This window comes from Cetorhinus maximus, chromosome 4, assembly GCF_964194155.1.
Source record: "Cetorhinus maximus chromosome 4, sCetMax3.hap1.1, whole genome shotgun sequence".
NCBI lineage: Eukaryota > Metazoa > Chordata > Chondrichthyes > Lamniformes > Cetorhinidae > Cetorhinus > Cetorhinus maximus.
The window spans coordinates 78058689-78079660 of record NC_135882.1 but is presented as its reverse complement, the minus strand read 5'-3'; the positions used below and the strand labels follow the sequence as shown (position 1 = coordinate 78079660).

Below are 20972 nucleotides of genomic sequence, written 5' to 3'. Positions count from 1 at the left end.
ATTGCTTGTCTTCCACTCTGGTCATGCCATTCTCCTCAAAGCTAATGTCCAAAGCTGATGGGAGGAAACAGTCGAATGACTGGACAATGGAAATTTGAGATAAAGTGCATTATTAATTGAGAAGAAACCCCACTTCCATGTGCCTTTTTTCCATCTTTCCTTTCATGGCCCACCTACACTTCCCTGCTAGCCAAGAGCTGGAAGCATTTTGCTTCACTTCAGTGAGGTACTTAGCAGCGAAGGTGAGGCTTTCCCCCAGCCTATTTAAAGTGATAGATTGAGTCTGCAGGCTCATTGCACAGAGCAAGCATGTAGTGTCTGGTTCTCCATGTAGGTGACCACTCTTTCCATGGAGGTAGACATCAACACACAGTCTGAAACATGCTTCTTGGGTAATTCAAAAACATACCTTGAGCATATTCATTTTGTTTGCCATTCAGGTTGAAGTAGCTCTGGAAAGAAGGGATTTCTGCCCACCAGTGAACTAGTTCATTGATCGTGCTGCAATTCCCAGAATCAGCTTATTAGTATAATAGGCCATGAGTGCAACCTCTGTGTAACAAGGGAATGAAAGCCTTTTGGGAGATGGGGAGGAGAGGAAACTTGTTGCTGCTGACACTTGCACCCCGGGAATGTCGATAGAGTAGATGAAGATATTTGAGCAAGTGACTCGTGAGGCACAAGGGAATGGGAGGAGCACAGAGTGGCTGAGCACTTCCCAAGGTGTGCAGAAGTTGAGGAGGGATAGCCGGACCCACAGCTGCAGCTGCACTCTGTTTTGTTTTGCTGTTTTGAGACAATGGGTCGTAACTTCTGAGCTCCAGAACAGTGTAACTGGGGAGTACCCCAAAGATGCTCTGGGGAACACCCCCGCCACTCCCCCAGAAGTTCCCCGACAAGATTTTCATGGCAATTCCCCGGGAAGTGCAAACTTTCCCTGGGCACTTGCCCTGCATTGGGAACCATCCAAAAATGTGTTTAAATCACAAACTTTGGGTGGTTCTGACTGTGTAACATCAATAGTTATCCAGAAAGATTAAAACCACTTTTAACTTCTGGGTAACTATTGTACAGACCCACACCGACCTCCCCAACCCACCCCCCACCCCGAATCCCCAGGGGACTTCCCCCTGCCCCCCTCCCCCGATGAACTCAGGGAATCTCAATCCCCACAAAGACTCCCCGCTGCCACAGAATCACAGGATTGTTACGGCGCAGAAGGAGGTCACATGGCCCATCATGCCTGCACTGACTCTCCGAATGAGCATTATGACACAGTGCCATTCTCTTGCCTTTTCCCCGTAACCCTGTTTCTATTTAAATAACCATCTACTGCCCTCTTGAATGCCTTGATTGAATCTGCCTGCACCACACTTCCAGGCAGTGCCTTCCAGACACAAATCGTGGGATTCCCCTCCACAGGATTTTCCCGCATGGGAATCTCTCCCTATGGAACCTGCCCCACCCCCTCCACCCTCCACAGAACTCCCACAGGATTCCATCCCCACCCCTGGGACTCCTCCTACGCACCACCCCCCCCCCCCACCCCCAACCACCACCAGCACCATTGGGACTGCAACCCCCAAGACCCGACTCCCAACTTTTGTTGTCCCTCTCCACCCCCGAGGTCCGACCCGACCCCCACCGAGGCCCAACCCAATCCGACCTACCCAGCCCACTGAGGCCTGAACCCCTCCCCCAATGAGGCTCAGCCCGACCTGCCCCTCCCCTGAAACCTGGCTCGACATCCACCCCCAGAGCCTTCCAAATCCTCTCCACTTACTTTATACACTTATATTATCTCTGGCCTGACCTTTAAATTTGGCTGGACCTTTAACTTACCTCGTTTACAGCAGCTAGTGTCATAATAAAGGGGGCTTGGCCTCCTTACGTCCAACTGAGCTGCCCTTGTTTCTGGGCCCCGAGGATGCACTGCCCGGATCTCACCTGGCCTGAGTCAAGAGGTTGGGCGAGATAGGATCGAAAAACATTTTAGATAAGGAAGTATGGGCTGAGTGACCCAGGATGTCTTTCCAGGGGCAGTCCTATAGCAGAGGTGTCCTGGACCATGTTCACAGACTCAGACATGATAATCAGCCGCAACTCGGCCTAAACAGGCGCAGTGCATTTGGATGCATTGTGCCTGTCCAGCACCATGCAGAGAAAGGCCAGGAAGGTCAGTGCCATAATGTCATATGGATTGTGGAAATATGGTTCAACTCACAAGGTCAGAATGAATTCAATATGTATTCATGTTCGGAAAATACAGAAAAGCCAGCAGGATATGTTCAAAAGAATTAGGATTTCAAAGAAATTGAAAGAAAAGAGGAAAAAGATGCATACTGCTAGAGCTAAAGCATGTTAGAGCACTGGGTTAACAAGAGGAATGTGTGACAGACATCTGGTGCATATGAGATGAAATAAGAAAGAGTAATATGGTAAATAATGTTGCAATAATAGTTGACCCCCAACCTACTCAATATTAATGGACGTGTAACTATAGCATCTCAGCTTGCAAACATGGTACAAGGGTGCTTCCTTGGGGATGATTTTCACTTTAGATAGATTTTGGGCTGGTGGTGAGTAGAGGTCTCGCACTGCCCACCCAAAGTCCTGACTGGGAGGCCAGATCCATTTAGAGGCCTGATTTCCTTATGTAGGGTGAGCTGTGACATTAGGACCAGTACTGAAGGGCAACTGTAGGTTTTATGGGGGAAGGGGGCAACTGGAGGGAGTTGGGGTGGTAAAATCTAGAACCTCCGATATGGAACCAAGCTGGGTGTTGGGATTTAAAGGGGAAGGAGGCAATTGTGGGGAAGTGATGCACATCTGTTCGTGCTTCTCTTGGTCCCACATACATTCCTAATGAAAGGTTTTGTTTATCTTTTTCTGAGGTCTGCAGCAGTCCCTTTAAAGACTGCTGTCAGGTCACTCAATACCAAGTACAAATAAAATAGGTAGTACAAGTCCTTATGATGTTGTTTATTGGATTTTCAGATGGCCTTTGACAAAGATCCACATCACAACAGGTAGGGTAGAGTAATAGTCATGTTAGGTGACCAAAAACCCATAGAACTTGTGTTCAAACCCCACCATACTTCTTAATGGGGAAAAATTGAGAATTTGAATTCAGTTAGAATAAATGTAGAAATAAACTGATATCAGAAAACAACTGTTCTTTATGTCCTTATTAATGTCCTTTTATGTCCTTTAATTAATGTCCTTTAGGGAGGGAAACTCAGTGTCTTATCAGGTCTGACCAATATATGATTCCTGTCCCACACGCGTGCTTGGTTTTTAAACTGCCCCCTGATGTGGCAAAGCAACCACTCAGTTGAATCAAACTAGACCATCCAAGGATGGACAGGATATCAGGTATGATAGCACAGTAGTTATGTTACTGGACCGGTGATCCAGAAGCCTAGAATAATGATTCAGTGTCAGGAATTAAAATCCCTTTATGGAGTTATGGAATTTAAATCCACATAATTAATTAAATCTGAACAAAACAACCATCAGTAATGGTGACCATGAAACAACTGGATTGTTGTGAAAACTTGAACAAAAACAAAAATAACTGGAAAAACTCAGCAGGTCTGACAGCATCTGCGGAGAGGAAGACAGTTAATGTTTTGAGTCCGTTGTGAAAACTTATCTGGTCCACAAATGGCCTTTGTGGCAGGCGTTCTTAACCATTTTGCTTTTAAGGTGCCACCTCCACCCCTCCCCCACCCCCAACACCCCACCCCCACCACTGTGTTATGAAAATTCTACGGACCATTGTAACATAAGTATTTTTCTCTATAAAAATAGTTCTACAATTAAACACACATTTATTTTTATTTTAGTTACTTAACATTAAAATTAGTCCTGGTGATGAGCAACAATTCTGTCAAGATATGGAGTTATCAACAAGCACACATATATGTCCTGGTCAGTACTATCCTGGCTTGTACTTCTTTCCATTAGTATCATTGCTGAAAATCCAGCTTCAATTACATAGGTTATACTAAATAAAACTAACACTTCCAATGCTGAAAAAAGCAGTGGATTTTCAGCAGTGATGCGACAGAAGGTGGCAGTTTAGCTTCAATTTTCTTACTAATGGGTTTTGTACCCGATAGTGTGAAACAGATTGTTCCATTGTGAGTTCAGCCAGCCAGTAATGCCAGCTTTATCCAAGAATCAAAATATATATTACAAATATTCCTGCCCTCATCCAAACCCTGAATGGGTCAATATATCATTAAATACTCAACATGTTGGACAAAGCAAGACTGGAATTTACCTGGAAGTCATGGCTTTATTTTCTTCACGCGAGTTGCTCCTACTGCATGCACTTCCGTCTCTAGGTGTGTCCATCACTTTTTTGCACCACTTTACAGTGACTCACCTTTGTGAAAATTGAGGCTGCTGCTGGTGACTTGGTGTCTACTTTCCAGTGACCTCACAGTACCCCAGTATGGAGTTGTACCAATTTAAGAATGGCTGCCATTATATTTCATTAGTCAGAAAAGGTATTACTTTTACCTACACTTTGGTGAATACCTTGAAACCATCTCATGGGCCGTGGAGCCCCAGTTGAGAATGTCTGCTTTAGGGAATGAAACCTGTCCTACTTACCTGGTCTGGCCTATATGTGACCCTGGACCCACAGCAATGGTCAACCATTGACTTTTAACTGCCCTCTGAAATGGCCCAGTAAGCCATTCCATTGTAGTAAAACTGCTATGAAAAAGTATAATAAGAATAAAATTGGATGGACCACCTGGCACCAACCTTGGTATCGCATTCGGACATGACAAAGGCACATCCAGCCTAATCGATCCTGCAAAGTCTTCCTAACGTGTTAAAATTGGGAGAGCTGCCCCACAGACTAGTTAGGTAACAGCCTAATATAGTTAAGGTCAAAGTCACTGATACTGAAAAGGATATGGACCCTAACAACATCTTAGTTTTAGTACTGAAGACTTGTGCTCCAGAACTAAATGCACCTATAGTCAAGCTTTTCCAATATAGCTACAACACTGGCATGTGCTCAACAATGTGGAAAACTGACCAGGCATATCCTGTCTTCAGAAATCCAATTTGGCCAAACCCACCCCATTAGCCTACTCTCAATCCTCAAAAAAGTGATGGAAGGTGTCATCAACAGTGCTATCAAGAAATGCTTAGGCCTAAATTTCACGCTTGGCATGTGCGCTAAGTCGGCGAGAATGGAAGCGGATGTGGAATCCATCTCGGCCGGGCAGGTGTGGGAGCCTGTCGGGCACCGGGTCCAATGGTGACCCAGCAGGTGCTTTAAAACTGGCAAAGGCAGCTCCCTGGAGGCTGCCAGGGAAGGATCTTTGGAGTCTGCGCAGAAGACTGGCCTCACCAGTGGCTGGAGACATCAGGCGGGAGGGTAAGTCTGGTGGACACTCGGCCCCCCCGTTTCTCAGATGAGTGCCTCGCAGTCCTTGTGGAGGAGGTCAGTGTCAGGCGGGACACTCTTGTACCCAGGGATGGCAGGAGGAGGCCACTGCATCTGACCAAAAAAAACCTGGGAGGAGGTGGTAGCTGAGGTCAGTGGCTACGACATGCAGTGCACACGGGTGCTGTGCCGCAAAAGGTTCAATGACCTGCTGTGTTCAGCAAGGATGAGTATTGATTTGGCATGGATCAGTGTGGAGAAGTGATAAGGGCTTGCCACCACCACTGCATCCCACCCCTCACCCCCGCCCTCCCCTTGGAGCTCAGGGGCGTTAGAGTCTGAGTGCCAACTACCACTGACACCGGAGCTGGCCAAGGGGATGAGCCCTGGCTGCTTGGCCTGAGTGCTTTGCAGGTCGAGGGCCATGACTCAGATGTGCCCTGCAAGGTGTTCCTCTGGTGGGGTTGGTCAGGCTGCAATTAAGCTGCAGGTAGAGAGTGGACTAATCAATGTTGCTCTGTCCTTTCAGGAGAAGGGAAACCATAACATAACACAACATAAGCCATAACATTGAAAGGTCAAGGACAGGCAGAGGCCCCCCCCAAACCTCCTAATTTTGATGAGGTACAAAATGGATGCCTTGGAGCTGGAATGCCACCCACCTCGGTCAGCTGATCATGGTGAGGCAGGGGTCTCTGACAAAGGTAAGAGTGCAGTGCACAGAAGTGAGAGTGTTGGATTGTGCAAACATTCTTGTGTAGTCTCATCATTAATAGGAGCCTCAAACTTGGAGTCTCTATTAACCATTGAAAGACGATGGCACCATGATGCAGATCTCCATTGTCTCACCAGTGCCCCTGGCATGCACAGTGACAGTGTGATGACTTACATTAATGACATGTCGTTGTTCTCCATTAGAATCGCCAGCTCACCCATGAACGCAGAACCCCGAAGAACCACCCTTGATGCCAGAGGACCACAGGGCTTTAAATGCACCTGCGTCACACCCCCTCTCTGAACCAGGCACCAGTCCAGATACCAGCACCTCGGTGGGCATTAGATCATCGGCTAGATTGTTGGTGCACAGCGGTTAAGGCACTTCATACTCGCTTGAGGAGCAAGCGGAGGCAGAGAGTGCCCAGGGCGCCGGCAGTTGCAGGACTACTAGAGACCAGGACAATGCTGAACCGAAGACAGATGATGAGCCTCTGGAATCGTCGATCAGGTGGCAGATGCTGGATGTCAAGCAGGATGTGTGGGGGAGGTGGTGGCATAGTGGTATTGTCACTGGACTAGTAATCCAGAGACCCAGGGTAATGCTCTGGGGTCCCCGGCTCAAATCCCACCACGGCAGATGGTGAAATTTGAATTCAATAAAAATCTGGAATTAAAAGTCTGATGATGACCACAAAACTATTGCCGATTTTTGTAAAAGCAAATCAGGTTCGCTAATGTCCTACAGGGAAGGAAATCTGCTGCCCTTACCTGATCTGGTCTACATGTGACTCCAGACCCACAGCAATGGCTCTGATCAGGGCAATTAGGGAAGGGCAATAAATGCTGGCCTAGCCAGCGACGCCCACATCCCATGAACGAAAAAATCTGGTGGAGATCCATGCGTGCCATGGTCTATGTTCTGGAGGAGTCCATGTGGAGCATAAGCACTGCCTCTTCCATTGGGAGAGTGGCGACTCTCAGGGAGAGGTAACTCCAGGGACAGAATCTGGGGTTTCTGGGTTGCGCAAGCCCTCACACAGGCAATGACCTCAGGAGGTGAGTGCCAGTGTGGGAGATGGATTAGGTGCCCGTCCATCCCTGTAGAGGCGGAGCATCCTTTGGCATTGCCCCCTCAGACATATTGAGGTAGCTGCAACACCGCCTGTAAACCCTGGCAGCTAGATAGTAGCGCCTTCTGCAGCACCTTCACCTTGGACTACCGGCTAGCCCTGTGCCTCCTGTGCCTGTGCCTCTCCTCCCACAGGTCGCTCCCCTGGAAGCATTATTGGGACACCTGACCTCCCCTCCCTTCTGCCCCTCTCTTCCTCCTCAGAGGAGGTGTCTCCAGTGGAGAGCACAATCCCCAATAGCAGGCTTACAGAAGGCTGTCTGATACCTGGGAGGGTCCACACGGTCAAAATTCTCCTGGGGCCTTGGAGACACCGATGAGTTCTGAAATGAAGCCTAGAAATGCTAAGACTGAAGCTCAGGACAGAGATAAAGCTGTCAAGTTCAAATAAGCAACCAGCAGCAAACTATCCCCTAAACTCCTCTCTACTCATAATTCCAAGGCTGCAGACCCTTTTTATCCCACCCTTGGATGAGATTTAGTTAAAAGTGGACTGCCCATCTGCCCATGCGATGAGCGCAAAATCGCACGGGCAATGTAAAACCGCAAACAATTGCCCTTTTAGTGGCCTTTTAATTGCTGGTGGGCATGGCTCCGACACCCGCGACTGCCCACTGATCTGAAGATTGCTCACTTGTGAGATGATGTCGAGACACTTGCCCAATGTCAGCTCACGCTATTTCACATTCGTTCAGGTCAGGCACATGCCTGCCCGCAAGGCATAAAATTCTTCCCTCACTCACCAATAACTTGTTAACTGATCCCTAGTTTGAGTTCTGCCAGGATCACTCAGCTCCAGGCCTCATTACAGTCTTAGTACAAATGTAGGCAAAAGAGCTGAATTCTAGCAGTGAGAGGAGAGTGACCCTTGACATCAAGGCCATTCTTAACAGAGTATAGCATCTAGGAACCAGTGCGGGTGGAAAGCTCTGCACTGGTTGGAGTCATACCTATCCCAAAGGAAGTTGGTTGTGGTCGTTGGAGGCGAATCATTTCAGCTCAGGACATCATTGCAGGGACTATCACATGGACAAATGCAGGTTGATTAAGGAAATCCAGCATGGATTTCTTAAGGGAAAATGATGTTAACTAACTTGCTGAAGTTTTTTGAAGTGGTAACAGAGAGGGTCCATGAGGACAATGCTATTGATTGGTGTACGTGGACTTCCAAAAGTTGTTTGATACAGTGCCGCACAACAGACTTGTGAGCAAGGTTGTAGCTCATGGAATAAAGAGACAGCAGAAACACAGATACAGAATTAGTTGAGTGACATGAAACAGAGGGTAGTGATTAATGGGTGTTTTTTGGGCTGGAGGGAGGTTTGTAGTGGAGTTCCCCAGGACTCAGTGTTGGGACCCTTGCTTTACCTGATATATATTGATGACCTAGGCCTTGGTGTACAGGGGACAATTTCAAGCTTTGCGGATGATACACAATTTGGAAGCATTGTGAACTGTAGAACTTCGAAAGGACATAGAAAAGTTGGTAGAATGGGTGGACAGATGGCAGATAGAGTTCAATGTGGAGAAATGTGAACTGATTCATTTTGGTAGGAAGAACATGGAGAGACAATATAAAATAAAGGGTACAACTTTAAAGGGGACGCAGGAGCAGAGAGACCTGGGTGCTTATGTGCATAAATCATTGCAGGTGGTAGGGCAGGTTGACAGAGCAGTTAGTAAAGCATATAGTATTCTGGGGTTTATTAATAGGGGCATAGATGCAAGAGCAAGGAGGTTATGTTGAATTTGTATAAGTCAATAGTTCGGCCTCAGCTAGAGTATTGTGTCCAGTTCTGGGTGCCACACATTAGGAGGGATGTGAAGGCATTGGAGAGGGCGCAGAAAAGATTCACGAGAATGTCTCCACAGCTGAGGAACTTCGGTTATGACGATAGATTGGAGAATTTAGGACTGTTTACTTTAGAGAAAATAAGGTTGAGAGGAGGGCCAGGATTTTCCCCACGCGATTTGGGGGTGGGGCCCGCTCGCCGAGGGGAAAATGATGCGGGATGACGTCAGGAGGAACCCCCGACGTCATTCCGGGCCATTTAAATCTTAAGGAAGGCGGGCGGACAGCGAAATCAGCTGTCCGCCCGCCAACCTGTCAATGGCCAATTGAGGCCATTGACAGAGTAATTAAGATAGTTAAATGCCCTGCCCGGCCAACCTTAAGGCTGGCGGGCAGGTAAGGAGCCAGCAGCCTGTAGATTATTAATGAAACTTCATCCACTGGCGGGATGAAGTTTCATTACTGTTTTGTAAAAATGTAATAAATTTTATGAGTTTGTTATCAACATTATCACAAGAGGGGGACATGTTAATAATTTTAAAATGTCTCTATTTTTTGACTTTACTTACCTTTCACTAAGCTCCCTGAGACAGGACTTTGCCTCAGGGAGCAGTGTGCTCTTTCGTGTGCAGGCGTAAAAGAGCGCACTTTGACATTTGGGGATTCCCTCCCCCCCCGGAACAGGAAGCGCATAGCGCTTCCTGTCGGGCAGGCCGCTGGGTGGGCCTTAATTGGCCCGCCCACTCAAAATGGCGGCAGGTCCTGTTTCGGCAGTGGGGTTCGGCTGCCCGCCTGCCACCGAGCCGGTGGGACCCGCCCGCCAGCCAAGGGCTAAATTCTGCCCGAGATGTGATAGAGGTATTCAAAATCATGAGGGGTCTGGACAGAGTAGATTAGGAGAAACTGTTCTCACTCATGAAAGGATCAAAAACTAGAGGGCACAGGTTTAAAGTAATTAGCTAAGCAAAAATGACATGGGGAGAAATTTTTTACACTGTGTGTGGCCAGGGTTTGGAATACATTGCCTGAGAGTGTGGTGGAGGCAGGTTCAATTGAAGCATTCAAAAGGGAATTAGACTGTTATCTGAAAAGGAATAATGTTCAGGGTTAAGGGGAGAAGGCGTCGGAATGACACTTGGTGAGTTGGTCAATTTGGAAAGTCAGTGCAAACGCAATGGGCCAAATAGCCTCCTTCTGCACTATAACAATTCTGAATTCCTCAGGGTAGGATAGGTAGGCCCAATCATCTTCAGCTGCTTCATCAATGACCTTCCCTCTATCATAAAGTCAGAAGTGGAGATGTTCCCTGATGATTGCAAAGTGCTCAGTACCATTCGTAACTCCTCAGATAATGATGCAATCCATGCTTACATGCAGCAAGATCTGGATAACATTTAGGCATGGGCTGATAAGTGGCAAGAAACATTTGCACCACACAGGTGCCAACAAGAGACACCCGTGCTAATTTGCAGTCCATAGCAGGGCCCAGAGCTGCTCAATGTTGTCCTGCAAGATCATCTGTATTCTTCCCCAGTGAAAGTCAGCAGCATTCTACCAGCCATGCTACAACCACCCAGGTAGCACTGTGCAAGAACACTCGGACAGAACAGCACGTGAAAGGCAGGCACTAATGGAATGCACATGGGATGATTCCATTTATGAATTTGGTTTTGGATGTTTATTTTGTATGACTTTTATTTTGGTGTTATGGTTAAGCGGACACCATAATGGCCAATTACAGAGGGAAGGTCAGGTGTCGGACTATTGCAGTTACTGGGGATCACACTCAGATAAGCCCAGCCAAAAAGGGGCTGCTAGATTGCCTCTTCACTTCATCTTGCTCTTAATCCTGCTGCTCCTCTTCATTGTCCTGTTCCTCAGCTGCTCGCCATTAGCTGGTAGTAAGGGCTGCCCTTTCATGATGGTGAGGTTGTGCAGCATGCAACAGACCACCACGAATCTTGACACCTGCTCTGCCAAGTACTGCAGGGCTCCTCCAGAACAGGCCAAGCATTGTTTCTGCATGCCAGTGGTTTGCTCTGTCACATTTAATGTAGCAGCATGGCTTTCATTGGATGCATGTTGCACATTTATCCATGGGTTGTGCACTAGGGTCATCAGCTATATCATCAGTAAATAGCATTTGTCACCCAGTAGCCATCCTTTGGCTTGCCCTATTAGCTCAAATGCAGTTGGCATGGTGTGAATGAAGGCACCATGACTGCTGCCAGGATACCAGGCATTGACCTGCATGACTCACTGCCTATGGCCACACACCAGCTGCATAGTGAGGGATAGAATTCCTTTCAGCTCCATTGTGGGGCAGAGTTGACATGCTATGCCTGTAAAGCAATGTATGTACAGTCAGTGGCACCCTGCAATCCTCACAAAGCAGTGTGATCACTCTGCAAGGTTGTCTCTGGCAAGGAAGGATGAAACATAGCTAGCTCTCAGTGGATAGAGATTCACAGTGAATCCCTTACACAACAGTGGATGGAAAGCCTCGAGTGTTGCAAAGACCTTCAGCGCCAACCTGGAAGGAGCCAGGCACATTAGCTAGTCTGGCCGACATGTGACTCCAGAACCACAGCAATGTGGTTGACTCTTAAATGCCCTCTGAACAAGGGCGATTAGGGAGGGGCAATAATTGCTGGCCTAGCCAGTGACGCCCACACCCCATGAACGAATAATTTTAAAAAAGCAGTTTATCACCATGGTCACCTTCATCACTACTAGCAATGTAGTCCTTACCTCACCCTAAGGATTCAGTTGTGGCTGTAGCAGGCAAATTTCAGTGAGGATGTACTAAATGAAGAGCAGACATCTCACTCCTCACTGTGATTTAGGTGGGAGAATTGCTCTCTGTTAACTCTGGACAGATGTGGCCCCTCGCTGACAGCCCTCTCCCTCCTCCTCCTCTTCCCTTTTCTAGCAGCTTGTCCTGCTCTGGGTAGCCTGTGTTCATTCTCAAGTCCTACTGTATTCCAGGGAGAATGGATACTAGTGCACGCATGTTTTGGAGCAACTGGTTTATGCAAAGGCCTTAAAGTGAGTAAATAGCCTTCAACATCTGCCACACCACTTCCTGAAGATTTTTGCAACTTGAAACTCCTACTTGTAGAATCATAGCAACAGCCAGAAGAAATCAACCAGCTACTAAACTGTAATTATTTGATGATACTTTTAAATATCATTAGCGGGGCATCCTTCCTACTGCTGAGCATGTGTCCAATTATGCAAAGTTACGAGAAGATTAAAAGAAAAACTCAGGAACACCATTTAAAAATTAGGGGTCTCCCATTCAAGACTGAGATGAGGAGAAATCTTTTCTCTTAGATGGTCATTAGTCTGTGGAATTCTCTTCCCCAGAGAGCAGAAGAGGCTGGGTCAGTGAATATATTGAAGGCTGAGTTGGATAGATTTTTGATCAACAAGGGACTCAAGGATTATCGGGGGCAGACAGAAAAGTGGAGTTGAGGCCACAGTTAGATCAGCTAAGACCTTATTGAATGGTGGAGCGGGCTTGAGGGGCTGAATGGCCTACTCCTGCTCCTAATTTTTGTGTCTTGTAAGCTGAAGCATTCAGCTCCAAAATGACATTGCTGTCTGCAAATCAGCATTGCATACTGATTGACATCATGACCTGACGGCAAAGCATTCTTCTGGTAGCCATTCACTGCTAATGCCCTCACTGATGTGATTCCAATGATATATGCTCCGTAAATGGGCACGCATATTTTAGTTGCCATTTTGGAGTTCTAAGGGCACTCGTAGCACTCTAAAAATAAGTGCTAACAACCGAATTTCACATCTATTCTTTTTCATGATCCATAAAGAGTACTGGATTTCACCCCTAATGATTCCATTTGTGGATGGTTTTTGCCAGGGCTTGAGTCTTTTATTTAATGCTTTTGATTTGAAGGCAAAGCCATAATATGATCCAGTATTGTGTGGGCTTAAGAAGCTGTCATTATCACAACTTGAATCCATCAATTTTCTATTATGCTTTATAGAGGTTAGAAACCTCTTTTTTGTATTTTGTATTCAAGTATCATACAATGTAGATTAAGTTTGACTTATATAATTAAGAAGAGAGGTAAACTTATCTAGAATTTATAGCCAATCAGCTATTGCAAGTGGTTTAGGTTTACTGTGGAAGGTGGCATTTTAGATGTTAAGTAGAAGTTTTCACATTCAAAGGAATTAAGTAGCATCTACCTATCTCCCACCAGAACTGCTTACCACTTTATGTATAACTGTCTTACATCACTACTAATGTTTGTCAATGCAATTTGTAATTTTCCTGATCAGCACCCAGCATAAGTGGAATGGCTAGAGTCTGCTTTCATATACCTGTCCTCCTCTGCTGATGATGGTTCATTTAACCTTTCCAAACAACTTGTTCAAATGCTTGCTCATTTGCTGTGAAGACGCAGTACCAGATTGCACACTAGCTTGCAATGTCGATATAGTCTGCTGAATAGTCATTCGAGTATTCAGGAGCTCTAGAATTAGGGTATCCTTGGTCCTAAGAGGTTCACAGGTGGATCTCAGGTAGCACCTTGGTACATCACCAGAATAGTTTAAAAACAGCACATTGAGACACCACCACAGGCATACTGATAAGACAAAACACCTGATTTAAGTATATATGTGCATAGTAAAACCACTTTGTAATAAGTAGGCCATTGTTTCAAGGTGCACCTTTTTTATATTTCTGTATTTGGAACAATGGTAACACAATTAATATGTACAGTTCCTTCCATGCCATTTTAATGAGACAGTCCTCCTTAAGCAAGATCACTTCTGATGCATTCTAAAAAGAATACCACAGTTTGATACCTCCTATTTGATTGTCTTCTCCTTTGGTGTGGCTGCCTGCACATCTTTTTCATTGCTACCGCTGCCTACATCATCAGGGTATATGTGGAAATAATTATAATGAGACTGATAATAAGTGCATCATGACAAACGGTGGGAAGAAAAACATTTTTAAAGCTGATGTTTAGACAAAATTTGTGAATACTCAGAGCCTGTGAGCTCAACCACTTATGGATTACGAAGTCATGCAGGTAACTTACCCATCTTCTCCACAGGCTGAAGTTAAGGATAAGCTACAGAATTTCTGGTACAGTAGCTATTTCCCTTATTATCCTGTTCTTAGCATAAATCCACCACATTCTTCTGATAGCATCCAATCCCACTGTAATTATCACATGTTATAGAGTAGCTATGCCTCACGCATATCTGACTTTGCTTCAAATTCCAATACTTTACCTGGGACAGCACAACTTATGTCCCAGAATGATCATAGATTTTTGGATCCAAATTGTCTGACTTTGTATTTAATTTGCATACTTGCTCTAAACAATCAAATTAGTTAAAACTTGAAAGCGAGCAGAAGGCCTTTAATTATCAACTGCTGAACTCCAGCATTTTGCTGATAGTTGACAAATGCAAACATTATAATTATTGAACCCCATGAGACAGTGAGAGGCAGATAGTCTTTTTCCTTCAGTTTTGATGAAAGATCATTGATCTGAATTGATAAGAGGGATAGAAAGAAAGACAGGTAGAAATATACATCCAACATCCAAGCACCAGACACAAAGTATTTGGGCTCTGGGATTGCAAAGAGCCAGTATCCTCAAAGAAGTGGTACTGACCTAATACTTACATCCATCAATCCACTTCAGGTTTGCCCTACCATTACTCATGGGGAAGAATTTTCCCCCCGTTGTCGGGGGGAAGTGCAGGAGCGGGTGCGGGCAGGAGCGCCTCCAATTGGGACCCCCGATTGGGAGCGCGTGCCATTTTACATGGGTGGGCCAATTAAGGCCCACCCAGTGTGACGTCCGCTAGGAAGTGCTATGTGCTCCCTGTGTGGGCTGGGGGGGTGGGGGGGTGGAATTCCCTCAGCCGAGAGTGCGCTCTTTCACGCGCATGCGCGCGAAAGAGCGCACTGATCTCCCTGAGGCTAAGTGCTGCCTCGGAGATAGACTCCAAATTTAAAAATAGTAAAGGTACAAAAACAAAATTGCCCTGACGTGTCCCCTCATGTGACACTGTCACATGAGTTGGGACATGTCCATCACTTTAAATCAAACATTTAAAAAATTTTTTAAAACCCTCATGAAACCTCATCCTGCCTGTGGATGAAGTTTTATGCTTTTTTTGAAGCCCGCCAGGGTTCCTGGCCTGCCCGCCAACTCTAAGATTGGACAGGCAGGTCCATTAATGAGGTTAATGACTTTGTAAATGGCCTTAATAGGCTGTTGACAGGTCGGCGGGCGCACAGCTGATTCGGCTGCGCTCCTGCCGTCCTGAAAATTGAAATGAATCGGGGTGACGTCGGGAGTTCTGCCCAACATCATCTCTTGTTATTTTACGCGTCGGTGAGCGGGCCCCGCCCCCTGCTTGCCGACCTAAAGATCCTGCCCATGGAGTAAGCTTATTTCATACTCAGTGCAATACAATTCCTAAATAACACAGTAGGAGTGTTTACTACCCAGACCAGGAACTCCTAACATAGCACCATAGAATATGAGTATTCTGTTTGAACATTTTCATCCATTTTTCAAGTTTCCCTGTTGCTTGAAGCTAAAGTGCACTGCCCCTTTAAGTGATACTAGCTGCCTTTAAGCAGAATCAATGAAACTCAATTTCCTGTCTCCCAAATAGACATACAGCCAGTGAACAGCATGAACAATGCTAGCTGCATGACAGAGTCACTGTAATGAGCTCTCAGCACCAATCTCACATCCTGACTTGAGCATATGCCACCATTCTTTAATTATCACATCATGGAATTCCCTATCCAACACCATCGTGGGAGCAAACCTTACCACAGAAATTGAGGTGGTTGAAGGAGAAGGCAGCCCATCATGACCTTCTCAGGGAAATAAATGCAGCCTAACCAGCGCTGCTCAAATCCTGAGAATTAATTAAAAGGTCTTTTGCAGTGACACCACAGCTGGATGTTAACAAATTTATTTCAATAGATGACTGCACCATAAACAGTACCCTTTTGAAACACATCACTTAAGTGGAAGCAGTTTGGCAACACAATTAATGATCCCATTAAACATGTAACAAATCTCTCTGACCATATACTCTCAGAAAGCGAAGAGTTTGTTCTTGTGCATGGTTTCAGTTTTGGTGTGCCTTCATCCCAAATCAAACAGGAAGAGGTATTAGCTGAGCTTGAACTCCTCTACTCCACAACAAACGAGCGTCCACTGAAGATACTGAATCCTTGAAAGTGTGTCTAGCTGATCTAACGCACTCATATTGTGGGATTCCGACCGATCTGTCCAACTTTCATATGCAACGCGAATGCCTAACAGCATTGCAAGGCCTTAAGACCAACCTGGGCATACGCATCAGTAAATCTGACAAAGGGACGGGAATAGTTATCTTTAACAAGCGTGACTATATCAACAAAATGCATGCCATTCTTAATGACAGGCCTAAATTCATATCCATTGAACCTGCCACACAACATGCCCGGACAGCCTTGCTCAAAAGTAAGCTAAAAAAAAACTTGCTAGAATTGTGTAACAGTGATGAGCTACTGCGTGATATACATGACAGGGTTCGTCCTCACAGTTCGCCACATGCGCGTATGTTTGGACTACCCAAGGCACACAAAAGTGATATTCCTCTATGTCCCATCTTAGCTATGACCGGTTCTGCACAACATGAATTGCTGGGTAAATTGTTACAACCAGTTTTGACCAAGCTTTCCATATACGCGGTGAAAGACTCCTTCACATTTGTGAAGGCCATACAGGACTTGCATATCGATAGCAATGCTGTGTCCATGTGCTCATTTGACATTGCTAACCTATTCACCAATGTTCCACTTAAGGAAGCCATAGGTATTTGCATTGCAACACTATATCATGGTGACCCAGACCCACCACCATTGCGTGAATCAGTATTCATTGAACTTATGAACTCGGCAACTCACACAATTGAATTCAGTTTTAATGATACCATGTATGCCCAAATAGATGGTGTTGCCATTGGATCCCCTCTAGGCCCAGCTCTTGCAAACATCTTTGGTTCTATGAGAAACGTGTCTTCAATAGAATGACACCTAACCTCTTACCCATCACATATTTCTGATATGTGGATGATACGTTTGCTATATTTAAATCTGCAGCTGCATGTAATAATTTCCTTACATGTCTTAATGGGTACCATACGGCACTCAAATTCTCCTTTGAGATAGAGCAGTGAAATGAACTCCCCTTCTTTGATGTACTAGTTGAGAAATCTGCCAGGGAGTTCTCTACCATGGTCTACCGCAAGCCTACCTTCACTGGGCAGTATATGTGTTGGGATTCTTACAGTTAAACACGCTATAAGATTGATCTTATTGGAAACCTTGTAAATAGGGCCCAAGCTATTTACTCACCATACAAGCTTGATACTGAAATAGAGTGTATCAAAGGCATCCTGCAGGATAATAGCTACCCTGATCAGATCATTTTGCGCTGTTTTTCATGCAACTCATGGATGGGCCTAAGGCCATCACTTTCAGCCCTGAAAAGTGCCAAGTCTACCTCAGATTACCCTGGAAGGGAAAGATATCACAAAAATGTGAGCAACAGGTGAAGCCAGCTCAAAAACAAAAAAACCTGGAAAAACTCAGCAGGTCTGACAGCATCTGCAGAGAGGGGATATAGTTGACGTTTTGAGTCCGTATGACCCTTCATCAGAACTAAGACATATAGAAATGAGATGAAATATAAGTAGGTGGAAGAGGATGGGACAGGAGAGCTCGATAGGGGGCCAGTGATGGGTGGAGGCCAAGAAGAGACTGCCAAAGATGTCATAGACAAAAGGACAAAGGGGTGTTGACGGTGGTGATATTATCTAAAGGATGTGCTAATGGGGACATTAAGGGAAGCAAGCTAGTGGCAGATGGCCCTAGTGCGGGTGGGGTGGGGGGGAAGAGATTGAAATTGGCCAAAAGGTGGAGCTTAAACAATAAATAAATTTAAAAATAGGAGGGAAAAGAAAAAAATATTGTTGTAAAAAAATTATGAATTATTGGAAAAAGGGGGATTGGAAAGGGGGTGGGAATGGAGGAGAGAGTTCATGATCTGAAATTGTTGAACTCAATATTAAGTCCGGAAGACTGTAAAGTGCCTAGTCGGAAGATGAGGTGCTGTTCCTCCAGTTTACGTTGAGCTTCACTGGAACAGTGCAGCAGGCCAAGGATGGACATGTGGGCATGAGAGCAGGGTGGTGTGTTGAAATGGCAAGCGACAGGGAGGTCTGGGTCATGCTTGCGGACAGACCGAAGGTGTTCCGCAAAGTGGTCACCCAGTCTGCGTTTGGTCTCTCCAATGTAGAGGAGACTGCATTGGGAGCAGTGAAGCCAACTGTTTCATGCTGCTACTATGCAATAGCAACATGAGTGGTATTCACCACTAACAGGATTCTGCCGTCAAGCCAAAAAAGCGTTCAGCCTATCACACAAATGAGTTATGTGGTATATGAATTTCAGTGCAAGTGTGAAGCTAGGTACGTAGGCCATACATCTCAAACACTGGTGAATCGTATCAAACAGCATGTCCCAGCCTCTGTTCGCAACGGGCAGGGTACAGACCATACCCAACAGGCCCATGCTTGCAAAACTCAAAACACAGTGTCCAACTTTAGATGTGATTCCGCGATTGGACAACATTTGCTAAATAATCTTCGATACATTAAGGGTTACACTGACAAACAATCTAAGATTGTCAGTTGGGCTTGCAATGGCGCATTTGCGTGTACTAGAAGCTACATATATCAATACACAGGGCTCTATTCTTTGCAGACACAAAGAACACGTACATACGTTGTGCCTGTTTCAGTTAAACAAAATAAGTGACAGCCATTTGCTGACTCATTCCTCAGGGCAATGCCTTGACCAATCAGGGTCAAGCTACCTGGTTTAAATTTCAAACAATGCTTGGCAGCTAATTGCCAGTCACCATCAGTGGTGCATTCTCCGTGGCAACACCACATGCCAAACAATCAGCACTTTCTTCACATACAGTACAAATTGTTGTTTTCCCCCTTCTATTGGTATTCTTGCAAGTATCCTGGTGAGTGCAAGACAAAAAGCTTAGACATGTCTCTTCTTTCAGCAATACTCAATTTACTTCATTTAAGCTGTACAGATTTAATAGTGTTGCAACAGCCCTAATGTCATTAGATGTGGAGCTGTATTCCATCAGCGGATTCCTACCATAACAATGGCAGAGGTCCACATTATTGCTCAGAATAAAACTGGGAACTGGGTGTGCCAGGTCCTGACCTTAATTGGGAAATCCCAATTAGACTTATAAGTGCAATTTCCACCTGCCTCATATAAAGCCAGCTATGTAAAAGAGGATAGGGCTAGTCATGGGATCACCCCATACTGTGAGTTCCTGCTTTTTCAACCTGTAATTGGAGTCAACATAACACTGGAGATTGAAAAAGGAGGAAGGACAAAAGTGGACAAAAAGTTTAAAATAAAAACAGCAAGTGCTGGAAAAACTCAGCAGGTCTGACAGCATCTGTGGAGAGAGAAAAAGAGTTAACATTTTGAGGCCAAAATGACTCTTCTTTGGAAGTTTCCTGGACTCCTGTAGATGAAAGCTCCATTGCTCAGCTTGCACAGGAATTTTCAGCAGCATAGCACACAGATACCTGAGATGTACCCAGGAGGTTGCCAGCCCCATACAAATGAGATGTCGTGCTGTAGACCCCAGCTGGGTCAGGGCTAGAGGGTACCAGTTGGTGTGATCCTAGTGTAGCTAATATGATTGGGGCCCATGAATTTGCTATTTCAAGATCATTTGCCGGAATTCTATGTTTAGTACAGCACCAATAATCTGTGCTTTCTGTTTCTTCAAGGTTTATGACCTAAAGCAGATACCTTCAAGACAGACTTAACACTGATTATGCAACTGAAGACAAAGTGAAAGTTTGAATATCTTCTTTATATTGAATTAAAGCTACACAATTTTTTAATATTTTATAAGTACAACCACTGTTAATGAGGAATCATATAAGGAATGTAATAGAATATTATCATGCATTTACTGTGGCCTGTTGCAATAAATCATTTAAATCAAGTATGACAGGGTCTAAAATTGTGTTGGAAAGCCTTGTATCCTACATTGGGGAAATTTTAATATTTAATATCAATGCATTGTCATAAATGTTCATTGTACAAGCACATTTAGTTCCACAGATCTTATGCAAATCATCGGTGTCAAATGGATATCTATTCATTAAGTATAGTAGTAGATCCTTGCTTTAAGGGCTTTTTAGGAGACTTCAAACAACAGATCTATCTATTAGATTTACTGCTGCTTAATGGTTGGCATGATGGGCTCTCCTTTGGCTATTATTACATATAAATAATGAAAAGAGCTTTTACTTTACTTAAAAAATGATATGTTTGGCAAAATATCAATGTGTTTTTATTTTGTAATTGAAGGTAAAATAAAACTTTAGAACAAAAGGAATATTGATTTAAATATGGAGACATTTATTGTAGTTTCCCTGGTTGTTAATAATTACATGATAAGAATTAAAGTAAATTACTGAAATCCATGATGCAAAGTTCTGATGAATACTGTTGTATTTTCCCATCTGGGATTGTCTGTAAAAAATCTGATCACTTTTCTGCCCATGAAACCTGATAACACTAAATTCTGTTATTTATTTATTTTCACACTTGCTACCACATATCTTGAAATGCATATTGTACATTTAATACTTTTAAGTACATCAGTACACTCTGATTGCATTATGCTATTTTTAAAAATATTTTCATCCGATGATTGCAATAATTATTTCTATCATAAAAATACATTGTTCTCTTAATTGCTCTGAAGTGCAAACCTGGCAGTTACATCTTATATAAATGC

General features: G+C 44.7%; 1 protein-coding gene across 1 annotated transcript in view; it reads left to right on the top strand.

Annotated features, from left to right (window-relative positions):
• Nucleotides 1–20754, top strand: part of c4h8orf34 (chromosome 4 C8orf34 homolog) — a 633137-nt gene extending 612383 nt beyond the window's left edge. Inside the window, exon 14 of the mRNA XM_078540385.1 lies at nucleotides 19951–20754. Within this exon, the coding sequence (XP_078396511.1) occupies nucleotides 19951–19958 (8 nt within the window). The 3' untranslated portion in view covers nucleotides 19959–20754. The remainder of the gene's footprint in view (nucleotides 1–19950) is intronic.
• The last annotated feature ends 218 nt before the right edge of the window (nucleotides 20755–20972 follow it).